The following is a 12,913-nucleotide window of genomic DNA, read 5'->3' as shown; positions in this document are numbered from 1 at the left end:
CTGGGGGTAAGGAAATGAACAGGAAGCCTGCACATAGGACATTTTTACAGCCTGTGTTTATGATCACTACCACTTGGAAATAGGACCCCCGAAGTTAATATTAGCTATTTTTACATAGGTTATAAAATAAGCATTTTGTTTATATTATATAATGAATCACATATATTTCATGTTGGTCAGCATGATTTTGCTATACATATTGAATCTGTTGAAAGTTACTTGCCACCACTTCCGCATTCTAGGCGTGTTGGCAGATTATAGGAAGCATCTAAGCAATGCCTCAGAAAGGTTAAGAAGGAAACACAATAGCTTTTTTCAGTAGAAGCCAAAGACCTAAAGGAAACAAAACAATGTGGAGGTGGAATTCCTCCAGAAAGAAGGAGCCAAGCTGCTGGCAACTGGCTCACTGTACTGTTGCCAGTGAAATGCTCTCTTAGGCAGGTGACACACAAGCCAGAGAGAAGGTCTGGGCTATTGAAATGAGACAAAAGTCTGGAGAAGGCACTCATGGGGAATTGGCTGAAGTAAAGCAGGGGCTGGAGAGAGATGCCAAAGTGAGATAGATGTTCATCAAAGATGACAACACATTCTGTCAGGCCAGAGCCTGGGTGAGTTCCAGAGGATCATGGGAAATGTGTTGTGGAACCTGGAACAGTGTCATTAGCATAGAAGGGCAAATGAAGGGGGACAGAAGGGCTTTTCATGCCCCCTTAGAGTCTCAAAGAGAAACCAATAAAATACCAGAGACAAAGTTAAAAGATGTGCAAAAGGTGGTGTGTTGATGGTACTAAGCTCTTCTCAGTGTTCCAGCTCCATCAGAGAGATGGAGCCCATTTTCCAAACTTTTAAGGAAGATATAGTAAGATCAATACTTCTCAAACTGCTTTGAAAAAATATATACAGGGAAAAAACACAACTTAAATCCTCTTATAAAACCAGAATTATCCTAATGACACAACCAAAGACCCAACAAAAAAGAACAATATAGGTCAATTAATTTGATGATGAAAAATTACAAGACTTAGTTTAACATATAAGTCAATAAATGTAGCACATGGTATAAATAGACTTAAGGACAGAAATCATATGATCTTTTCAACAGATCCAGAAAAGGCATCTGAAAGTGTTCAACGTGACTTCATGATAAAAGTCCTAAAGGAAATGGGAACTGATGGAATATACATTCACATAAGAGAGCTGTGCACGAGAAAAATAGCCAACATTATACTAAATGGAGAAATCTAAGAAGACTTCCTCTAAGTCTAGAACAAGCACAGGTCTCTACTCTCTCTGCTCTTACAGCACAGTGCTTGAATCTCAGCCAGAAAAATGTTTGAGAGAAAAAGCGAATACAAGTGGGAAAAAAAGACAAATTATCCCTATTGGTAGATAATGTGATTTTATACTTAAAAGAACTCACAGAATCCACCAAAAATACATAGCTTAGATAAATGCTTTTTACCAAATTGGAAAGCTATAAAATCAACATACAAAAATTGATAGCTTTTCTATATACAATCATGAACCTGCTAAGAACACATTAGGAAAATATCTCACTTAAAATAGCTTAAAATACTAAGGAATAAACTTAACAAATATAAAAGACACATACAATGAGATCCTGTATATAGAAATAGAAGTTAAAGAAAACACTTGGTCATGCAAAGGTTTTCTTTGCTAACGAACTGTTCAAATTAATACTGATCAAATGGCTGTACCTCCAAGAAGAGCATACAGATTCAGTGCAGTCTTCTTTATAATTCTAAGACATTCTTTCTCCTCATACCCTAGAAAGAATGATTGCAAAATTCCTATTTGAATAGAAAAGACTCCACATAGCCAAAGCAATAGCAAGGAAAAGGAATAATGCTTGAGATATCACAATAACTGGCCTCAAATTATACTACAGAGCCAAAGTGCCAAACATAGGACAATACTAACACAAACAGACATTTAGAGGGCAGAATAAAGTAGAATACCCAGAAATAAGCCTACACAGCTACAACCATATCATTTTTACATGGGTGCGTAAAAAGAATACACATGAACAAATACAGCCTTTTCAACAACTGGAGTTGGTAACATTTGATATACACCTGCCAAGGAATGAAATTAGATCTCATTCTACACACACACACACACACTCAATAAAAATGTATCATAGACTTTAATCTACAATCAGAAATGCTGAAACTGCTCAAGGAAAACAGAAAATATACTTCCAGATTCAGGCATAGGCATGAATTTCTGACAAGACCTATCAATCATTTATGTTACATGAAATCAAAATGCTTCTGCACACAACAGGTGAGGCGAGGTGAGGTATCTGGTCAGCAGACAGTCTACAGGGTAGGAGAAAACCTTGGCCAGCTATACTTCACACAGGGAGTCAATGTCTTGAATATATATATATATATTTGCAAAAATTAAGCACCCCCAAATAAAAACAGAATGACCAACTAATAATTGGGTCAATGCCTTAAGCAGACAGTTCTTAGTAAATAAGATAGACAGTGACCAATCAATCAATGTTTTAAAAAAGTAAATAGTTATCTTTAGTCACCATAAAAATGGAAGTTAAAACTCCTGTGAGAGTCCATCTCATCACAGTCAAAATAGACCATCAGGAAAACAAATGACAATGAATCCTGATGTGGACATGAGGAAAGAGAAATGCTTGGTCACTGCTGGTGGGATATAAATCAAAAACTACAGAAATCTGTATGGTGGATTCCAGAAACCCTGAAACTAGAACGATTTGATCTAGTTATACCACATCCAGGCACAGAGATACCTATATGCAGGAAACAGAGCCAGCCTAGATGTCAATCAATAGATTGATGGGCAAATAAAATATGGTACATATATACAATGCAATCGTATTCAGTCTGAAAAAACAACTGAAAAACAAACAACAAAACCATGAGATTTGTGTATTCCAGACCCAGAAAAACATGTTTTTTTTCTCATATGCAGATCCTAGATTTTAATTTTTTATACAGGCACATATATGTTGATGGTGTGGCCACAGGGCATGAGAGCAGAAAGGGAAACATGATAGAAGAGGGAGGGAGAAGAGGAAAGATGATAATAGAATACACGTGACATGGACATGGGGAATAGGAGCCCCTGGTGGGAGAAAAGGAGACCAGCAGGTGGTGGGCAGGAAGGAGGAGAGGGTCTGGAGGGACAAAAGAGAGATAAAGAAAGAAGCATGTATGAACATGCCACAACTAAACCTGTTACTTTGTGTGCTTATTTATAAAGAAAAAAAAAAACAGTATTTTCTAAAATGGGATCAAACAGAGAGATCCAACTGTGACAGCATTACCATAGCCTGAGGTATGTCTCTCTGAAATTCAAAGTGAATTCTTAACTTGGAGGTGTCCCCCCCACCCCTCAACACCCCAGGATGGGACAGTATTTAAAGGCAGGGACTTTAAAAAAGGGAATATGCTTAGAATACTTAGAATAACATCTTTGGTCTTAGCCATGTCTGACTAGTGTGCCTAAAAAAAAAAGAACATTTGGGTACAGATCCCTGAGAGAAGACCACTCAAAGATCCAGCTGATGACAGAAGTCTGCTAGGAGGGCTCTCAGAGCAACGCATCCATTGGCACTTTGATATCTGCCTTTCAGCCAGTTCATGGACTCAAGGCACACAGCCCATGATACTTTGATACAGCAGTTGAGCAAGTACAAATGTTTTCTAACTTCTGCTGGCTGAGCTAAGGGAATTAGACTGCAGGTGATGGAGCACACAGCCCTGTTACCTATGTAGCCACTGGGAAGGCAGCCATCTCTTAGTCACATGAGCTCGCAGACTCCCTGCTTCTGCCCCACTGACCTCTGTGACCCGATCTTGGATGACCTTCTCTGCTGACACATGACCCAAGAAAGCTCTGTCATCTCTACATTAGACCCTCCAGTCAGTAAGAAATAGCTAGTGAGGTGATGTTGCTGCTTGAAGTCCAGGTGTAGAAAAGATGGAGGGGGAACCAACTCCGTGCAGCATCTCTGTCTACTGCTCAAAGAGAAAGTCTTTTTTCCCTCTAAGCACCAGGTACACAATGCTCTACCCAGCTAGCACATGCCCACATCCTTGTCTAGATGGGTAAGCCACCCCAGAATTCAACATCCCAACACTTTCAAACTTTCTGGCCATTTTTTGCAGTACTGGGAGGATCTTTGAATGCTACTAGGGGAGATAATTCATTAGCAGTACCTAGTTATGAATCTTGCATTACAGTAATAACTAGTCCAACAACATATTGACCACTGGTGCAACTGTGGCACATTGCTATGGAAGTAGCCAATTGCTTTCTGGTTGGATTTAAAGACTACTTTGCAAGAGGGAACCCCTGGAATTATTAACTAGGCCCCAAAGGACTAGGTCATGCAAGATGGAATTCCTTGAGTCCTTGGCTAGGCCCAAAAGGAGTAGGTCATAGGGTTAGGGGAGAACATTGCACTATTATTCTGTTAAATGAACATATAACAAACTGCACTGTAAGTGCTTGTCTTCATACACACAGATGATGAGTGCAGCATGCTTCCAGGATGTGGGTCTTCTCCATACTCTAGTAGACAGTCCCAATCCATACACATACAGCAGCACTGAGTAGACTTGGTGAGTTTTAAAAGAGCACACATGAAGTTAAGAGGTAAAAGTGGTGAGGGAAACAAGAGGGATGAGAGGGGAAAAAATGGAGGGGGTGTGGATTTGATCCAAGAATACTATCTGCATGTATGGATATTAGATAAAATATTAAAAAAAGAACATTCATCTGACTAGGTGGAGAATACTGGCATGATCTTAACATAAACAGTAATTTTCCTCTTCTTACCTGTGGCTAATGCAAGAGTAAACCAGATGAAATAATGTCCTCAGGGCCTTCTAGCCATGGTGTGATTATCATTAGCATTACTTTGTGATGGGTTTTCTCAAGGTCACTCTAGAATTAGTGGCACTGTGGGACCAAGGCTCGTCCATTATATGGGTTAAAATGACTAATTGAGGGTCTGAGTTTAATTATACTCATAAGCACAGGCCCAGTGCAGCTCCTTTGACAGGCTTAATAACATTCTGTGTACACAAAGATAGATGAGAAAAATTAGGGTTGTATATTGTTGTCCTTCAGGACAAGACACTGAAGTGGGAATAGAATAATAAAAATAAATAAACAACTTGGTGGCATGGGCAAAGTAGCTGTGGAAGTTAACACAGCCAGCCTTGTGCACACGATCCCACTGCGGATGAACTCCTAAGTACCCATGACGAAATGCAGCACAGCCACAGAGTAACATTTCTGAATTGGCTTATTGAGCTAGTTGCTGGGTTAAAAGGGAGAGAAAGGAGCTGCTTATCAAGGCTTCACCTACAGCTCATTCCGAATGATGACTATGGAAATGCCAAGGATCCTTAGGGTATTGATCTATATATTTTAAATGGGAAACATAGCCATCTGTCTCAGAAAATCCAGGCAGTATCCATTCTGCACACAGCAGCTGGAGTGAACGGTGGAAAGGATGGATGTATCATGTCACATTTCCTGTATAGGAACCCAGAATGACTTCTGGCTGCACACAGTCTTCTGTAAATCCAAGCTGTGCTCTGATGCTGACTCAGAGTCAGGAGAGAAAGGGAAGAAGGATTTCTGGGCAAGAACAGGACACACAGAAATCACACACCCTCCTAGGTAGCCTCTTACTTCATGCACATTTAGTCAGAGGGTTGGAGGCAGACCTCCTTCGTTCGAGGCAATAACATCTGGACATGCAGGCCTTACCCCTGCATAGGTAATGCCTTTGTTCCTTACCTGAGCTATACAGGCAACTGGTTTTGTACACAGACAAGATCAAGTCCCCTCTGGTCATTCTGTCCTAGCTTTTAAGGACTGCTTGGGAACAGTGGTTTCCTCATTTTCCTTCCTGTCCTGTGTCCTCAGGTGCCCCAGGCTCTGCAGGTCCCTCTGCTTCCAACTAGGTAAGATGCATTTGTTTTCTGGTCTGCCAGAGCAGAGTCTTCAGGAAACTCATGGTTTAAAACAAGAGAAATGTATTCTTTCAGGGTTCTAGAGGCTAGAAGTCCAAAATCCTGATGCCAGCACGGCCATGCTCACACTGAAGGCTCCAGGGAGCCTTTCCTGTGGTGGCTGTTGGGCATGCTCAGTGTTCCTTAGCACATAGCTGTCTCCCTCTCATATCTGTCTGTTTCCAAGGCCTTTCCCTCCATGCATCTTTCCTTAAAAAAGGGTGCTGTTACACAGCAGGCCCACCCCAATCTAACTAAATTAGATCTCCAAAGACACCATTGCCAAGAAAGGTCACATCCCAAGGTTACAGATAGACGTGGATTTTGGAGGAATGTTTATTTCTGCCTCTACACTGACCCTGGCCAGCAAGAACTTGCTCATAGACCGATTGGGTCTGGCCTTATGCAGCCTGTTAATACATGTTTTCAGCTGAAGGTGATCATTATAATGGCCAGAGGTTAAGAGATGCATTTGATTACAGAGTGCTCAACAAAACAGTCATCAGTGCAAACCTAAATCTATTCCCAGGTCTGACCTGGTCTGCATGAAGTCATTTCCCCAGAGGAGTTCTTAATCATGAAAGGAGGAAGAAAAAGACTAACAGAATAATTTCACTCAGATTTATGTACCAAGCCCTTCTAATAATTTGTCATACTTGTTTTGGGCAATATTTTAAAATGGTTTTTGCTTAGAAATAAAGTTTGGACATAGCAGGTTTGGAACAGAAGATGGAATTATAAGATAGGAAGAAATGAACATGAATGAGTGTGATTCTGTCTGGGATGATGAGGTAGACATGGTGGAGGCAGTGATGGAGTTTTAAGTTCTACCCTGCCCTGCATCTTGATGACTCATGATTCTCAGGTTGGGATGAGGAGGTAGACAGGGAGGGGGCAGTGATGGAGTTAAGTTCCACCCTGCCCTGCATCTTGATGACTCACAGTTCTCAGGCCCTCTGTTCCATTCCACAATCCAGCTACTGTCATCTTTTAACAACTCATTCTTTCCACAAAACTGAAGAGATCTTCCTGCCCCCATTTCTATCTTATTTTATCAGTGATAAATAGGTATTTCAGGAACAGATAGATGGATCTTCCTGGGAAAAATTCCATTTCCTACCCAAAATGAATTTTAAATGGAAAAGTGCTGAGGGCATTGAGCCTTCATTTTACATATCATCTGTGCTTAACTTTTTGCAGTGTCCACAGGAGATGACTGTTTCCTCTTAAGGAAGGCAGAGGCTGGGGGCTCTTCTCAGTAGAGCACTCTGTGAAGGTGGCTTCTGTGGGTCAGGATAGAGAGGTGGATTCACAGTGCACTGTGGATGCACTGCAGCATTTACTGCTGAGAGGACACACAAGAGCCTAGACTGTCAACCAAGACCACGAGTTGCCTGAAGACATATGGTTCTGGACATTCATATTTTGGCTTTGTAAAACTAAACTTATTTTACTAGATTTTTTTCCTTTGCTGAGCATGTGGACAGTGAGGATCTGGGTGGATTACATCCTTAAACTTGAATTCATCTCTGAAAAGTAAAATGGTGAAAAAAATAGTAATTGCTTCAATTCATAGCCTTGCTTCTCTTCCTGGAGTAACAGAAATAAGTCTGAATTATGGTACGAATGAAGTCAAGAATGGTCCGATATATTTATTTTTACCTGCCATTTGCTATACTAGGTTAGACAATCCTGGGTTGGGAAAATAGTTTTATATTTCTTTCTATTTCATTTTATTTATGCATTCCTAAGATGCAGTTTCAGAAATAAGCCTAAAATATCAATTCATTTTAAACTCATCAGTCAGAATAGAGGAGACTGACATGGGGGTGACTAGTATATTCCTAACATAAATATCTACATGTATTTTTCAAGAGCATCCATGGTTCCAAATGAAGATTTAAGATGGGGCTCATTGGGCAACTGTCCAAGGCTCTACAAAAATAAATGATTTTGAGTTTTGGAGGCTCAGAGCTCAATGTCAGGTGATACTTTCTGCTTGTTCTCTAGTAAGAGGCTTAAGGCATGTCCATAACCACTGCAGGAGAGGGTGGAAGGAACCAAGAACAGGGCAGGATTCCAGCTACTCTGTAAGGATCTGTATCAGGGAACCATCCAGGACCTACAGCTGTTTCTTCTTAAGACAACACCCCAAGAACCAGCCATGTCCCATCTCCAAAGGCACCATCATCTTTCTACATCTCCAGAGTGTGGAACAAGCTTCTAGCATATGACCATAGGGACACAGCTCACATCAAACCACAGCTTAGGGTTGAGGATAGAAAGAGAGGAAAGGGAGAGAAGAAGAAACAACTGACACTTAAAGGCAATAGGGCTATTGGCTAGGTAAGTGCCACTCGGTAAATGCTAACAAAGAAATTAAAGGTGGAACATGATAGTAAATGCTGAATTCCCATCACTTGGGAGGCAGAGGCAAGATGTCCACAAACAATCCATGCTGTATGAACAACAGAGTAAGATCCTATCTCAAAAACACCAATGGAAAAAGGGAAATGAAATTAAATGAACCCATACATAGGACTGTGAACTATTCATTGGTTGACTGGTTGTTATGTGCTGTTTCAGGAGGGCTAGCTACAATCTTGCCATGTGACCCTATACATCCTCTTGGTGTGTTCAAATGGAAATGGTCTGCAGAAGACTCAGGGTGTGGGTCAAAGGTCAGGAGTGACCCCATAACTTAACTAAACAGAAATTTACTGAGTTTAAACTGTAGGAGAATAAACTGTGCACAGGGTTAGGGATGCAGCTTAGTGGTAGACTGCCTGTCTAGCACGTGTAAGGACTCCAGTGCTAACAAAGAAGGCAAGACTCTGTTTGTTGTTTATGAAGACCTAGATCCAGGACCCTCTTTGGGTGCCAAAAATATATATGTGTTCAAATCTGGATACAAAATAATACATAATTTTCTTCCTGTACTATCATTGTATTCATTTGACAGTACAGTATCTGTTAGGGTTAATTGTGTGTGCGTCACCCTCTAGAGAACTCTTAACCTATAGCTGGGTTAAGAGCTACTGCCTGTTAAGAGCTGCAGTGGGGATCTCTGTGCCCCAGGTCCCTCTCTGGCACACTGCTGTCACTTAGCAAAGGCTCATGGGATCAAAGAGCTAAAAGGCAGAAGTAGCATCGGCAGTGATTTTTTAAATATGAATCAAAGTCCAAGAGCGACTGAGAGGAGCAAGCGTGCAAATAAACTCACACTGAAAACCCTAAGAGTTCTGTGAAGTCATAGACACATGCAACTGTTTGGGTATGTTGTCCTTGTTTTCAGGGAACCATAGATGGATAAACAAGGAAAGTCCTTGGAGCCTTTTGTTCGAGGAGTCTTTATTTGATAAATTCATTTTACTGCTCTGGATGACCACTCTACTCCTCTCCCAGTCCAGAGAGACTACCAGACATTAGAACATTAGAACAACAATGGTGCTAGCCAACTGCTTTCTGTAAGACAGAAGTTTAGTTAAAAAATAAGGTTTGTTACACACAAAGGGGATTTGCCTTATAGCTCATGTAACATACTCAGAAATGTGGGAAACCACCAACTCTGGTTGTATCATGGCTGAGGATACCTGACTCGGCTACAATATACTTTTCCTGAACCTAACAACCTCTACCCTTAGTATTTCCTATGTTGTTTGTGGTCATTTCCTCCTGGAAGCAGAAGCAGTAGGGGTGGAGCCTCTCTGTGTGTGGAGAAGTATGAGGTGTCAACCTGATCTGATCTCAAGGTGATCTGGGCCACATCCTCCTGGATCTTAAACACAGCCAGAGGTCTCATGAAAAGGTCTCATGATGTTATCATCAAAGGTGCTGAACACACCCAGTTTGGCTATGCCCTCATCCTTGAATCAAATGTCATGGAGATGCTAGGATGCAGCTGTTATTCAGAATTTCATCTGTAGAGCTGATCAGGTCTCCATTGGTTACTATGCAACAGAATCTGGGGCTCCTCCTTACACAGACGTTTATTATTATTGTTATTGTTATTAACGCCCACAGGAAAGAGGAAAACCACTATTCATAGGTGCAGATAACAGGTTGGGAGTACCTCCAGTGTTGGTACTGGAAGAGTTAGAGCTCTTCAGGCAGAGTGGGGCCTTAGAAGGATAATAGAATTGAAGAAGTCATAAAAGGGTGCTCCAAAAGGGAATTTTGGAGGCGTGTAAATCTGGTTTATGGTAGAGACTATCCAGAGAAATCGTGCCAAAGGTTCATATGTCATGTGGTGGAGGGAAAATGTTCAGAGGATTCCTGTTCTGTTTCTAAGTACGTGAAGATATTCAGTGGGCCTGGCTGTGAGCCTTACTCTGTACATACACTAACACACAAAAGATGCCCTCTCAATGCCAGGACTGAGAGCATTGGTACAGATATTCATAAGATGGTTATCAGTAATTCTCATTGACGTGCTTTTGTTCCTTCTTCGAAGAGACCAGGTATTGACAACTAAAATCTGAGCAACTGTTGGGGAAACCACAGGTCTGTGACAGCCTGTAGAAATTTCCAACTTTATTATAAACCTTCCCTAGGAGCACAGGTTGACTTTAGAGAAACGGCTGTCAATCTTGTTTAGTACCCCCTTTCCTAAAAGTCAATCAAGGCATACAGACAACTCTAAGAAGACCACAGAGATTGCTGTGTGGTGATTTGTTTTTTAATGCACTTGAAAAAATTATGGATACTTACATTTCTTTAGCATTTGAAAAACATGAAGTAAAGTGGGCCTTGTTAAGGAGATATTTCTAAGAAACTATGGATTCTTGTAACCATACAAAGAATTAAGGGGAAAGAAACTTAGAATAAAAGCAGTTTCTAGTGGTATTTAATTATGTCCCTATACATTTGTCACAGACTCTCCCCAAGAAATTGCCTGGTTAGTTCACATGCAAAATATCATGTTAAATTACTATAAGCTATTATTTTCAGTGAAGGGAAGGGACTTGGTATTGGTCTCAACCAATAGAGCTCTTTGTTTCGCTCCAGATAGAAGATAGCAAGCTAACTCAGCTAAACACTGTGTGGGTTTAGATTCGTGGAAAGCTTGGAAAGTGCCCCTTGAAGTGCTTTCATTTGGTTTTCTATTTGCCATGCCAACATCTGTCTTGGCAGGACAGTATGGTTCTCAGAAAACAGCCATCAAGGTTACAGGAAAACTCCCTGCACAGGGAGCTTGGCAGGCAGGGAAGGGACTGACCTTAGGCACCCAGTGGCGTTGCGCAGCACCTGTGATGAATGCAGCTGTAGTTTCCGATCGTCCTGAAGAGGGGAATTTTCCCAGCCCGAGTGAGGGATAATCACCGCATTGGTCAACACCGCCAGGGCATCCTGGATGATTGGCATTTTGAGTGCATCACATGATGAGAGGTTCCAAAGGACTCCTGTAAGACACATACAAGGAGAGCCACTGCTGAATGGTACCATTCTCTCTCATTGCAACCAGTTTCCCTTACTGGATATAATAGCATTGGCAGGAAGGGGTAAATAGTATGAGCTGGGCCAGAAAGATGGCTTAGTAGGAAAGGATGCTTGCTGTGGAGGCAGAAGATCTGAGTTCAATGACTAGGATCCAGACTCCTGCAGGGTGTTCTCTGACAGCTGCATATGTGCTGTGCTGTGGCGTGTACACACACACACACACACACACACACACACACACACACACACACACACACACACACACACACACTACATGAATATAAAAGACAGGGTTGGGGATAAATACTTGTGTCTTAGAGCCTTCCCTCAACAGTTAATGACAAAAAGGTCATGAATTTGAAAAAGAGCAGCATCAGTAGGTACATGGACAGGGTTGGAGGGAGGAAAGGGAAGGGGAGAAATGATTATATTATGATCTTAAAAAATTAAAAAGGGAGTAACAGAGAGTGGAAAACTGACTATAACAGTAATTAATGTAGACAGAACAAAATAAAAAATGTTGATCACAGAATGCTTTGGGTTTTAAAATATGAATTACCTAAAACAAAATTAATTGCAGATGACGTCACAGACATTGCCTCTATGTTATGTCACAATTTAAAAACTGCTCTTAAAATAATTGTCTTATTTTATTTTTGTTCTGCATAATAGACACAAAAGAAAAAGAAATGTTTGTGCTTTAGTTGGAGTAACTACCACCGGAATGCAGAGAGAAGTCTGGCTTGTTCTAAAAAAAAGCAACTTCCAGGTTACTTGTTTAGGGGGCTTTCGGCCTTTGACCAGATGAAATATCATCTCATCTATTGTGTTAGGTGAGCAGAACATTTTTCTTGACACTATGATTAATATTTGCATTCCACATACCAAACATAGCCATTGATCACACAAATCGGGATTGTTAATTAAATAAGTGACATACAGTTGTATAAAAACTAGTTTACTTTTATTTTATTTATTTATTTTGGTTTTTTGAGAGAGGGTTTCTCTGTGGCTTTGGAGGCTCTCCTGCAACTAGCTCTTGTAGTCCAGGCTGGTCTCACAGAGACCTGTCTGCCTCTGCCTCCTGAGTGCTGGGATTAAAGGCATGCACCACCACTGCCCGAAAAACTACTTTAGATATACACTTTGACTGTCTTCAGAAGCAGCATTTCCTGGCATAAATAAACCTAGTGCAGGGCATCACTTCAGGACAGGTCTGGTTTGCCTGTTTCTACAAACAAAGTTGTATTTGAACCAGCCATCTCTGTCCATCTACACATTTACCCCTGCTTTTGTCCACAAACAACTTGCCATCTGTCTTTTCCAGAAAAGTTTACCCAACCTCCTTTTAATGTATCAAAGCTTTTCCGTATGCTTTGTGTATGGCTTTTATTCTCCAAACATTCAATGGTAAATGGCAGATGTAGAAAATATGTTTC

General features: G+C 40.9%; 1 protein-coding gene across 2 annotated transcripts in view; it reads right to left on the bottom strand.

Moving 5' to 3' along the window:
* Ctnnd2 (catenin delta 2) overlaps positions 1-12,913 on the bottom strand; it is a 654,324-nt gene that overhangs the window by 152,071 nt on the left and 489,340 nt on the right. For both annotated transcript variants that reach the window (XM_035439156.1, XM_035439157.1), the window contains one exon: positions 11,254-11,437. In XM_035439156.1, the coding sequence (XP_035295047.1) occupies positions 11,254-11,437 (184 nt within the window). The remainder of the gene's footprint in view (positions 1-11,253; positions 11,438-12,913) is intronic.

The sequence above is a fragment of the Cricetulus griseus genome, chromosome 2 (genome assembly GCF_003668045.3).
Source record: "Cricetulus griseus strain 17A/GY chromosome 2, alternate assembly CriGri-PICRH-1.0, whole genome shotgun sequence".
NCBI classification, from domain to species: Eukaryota; Metazoa; Chordata; class Mammalia; order Rodentia; family Cricetidae; genus Cricetulus; species Cricetulus griseus.
This window is presented reverse-complemented; position numbering and strand designations above follow the sequence as displayed.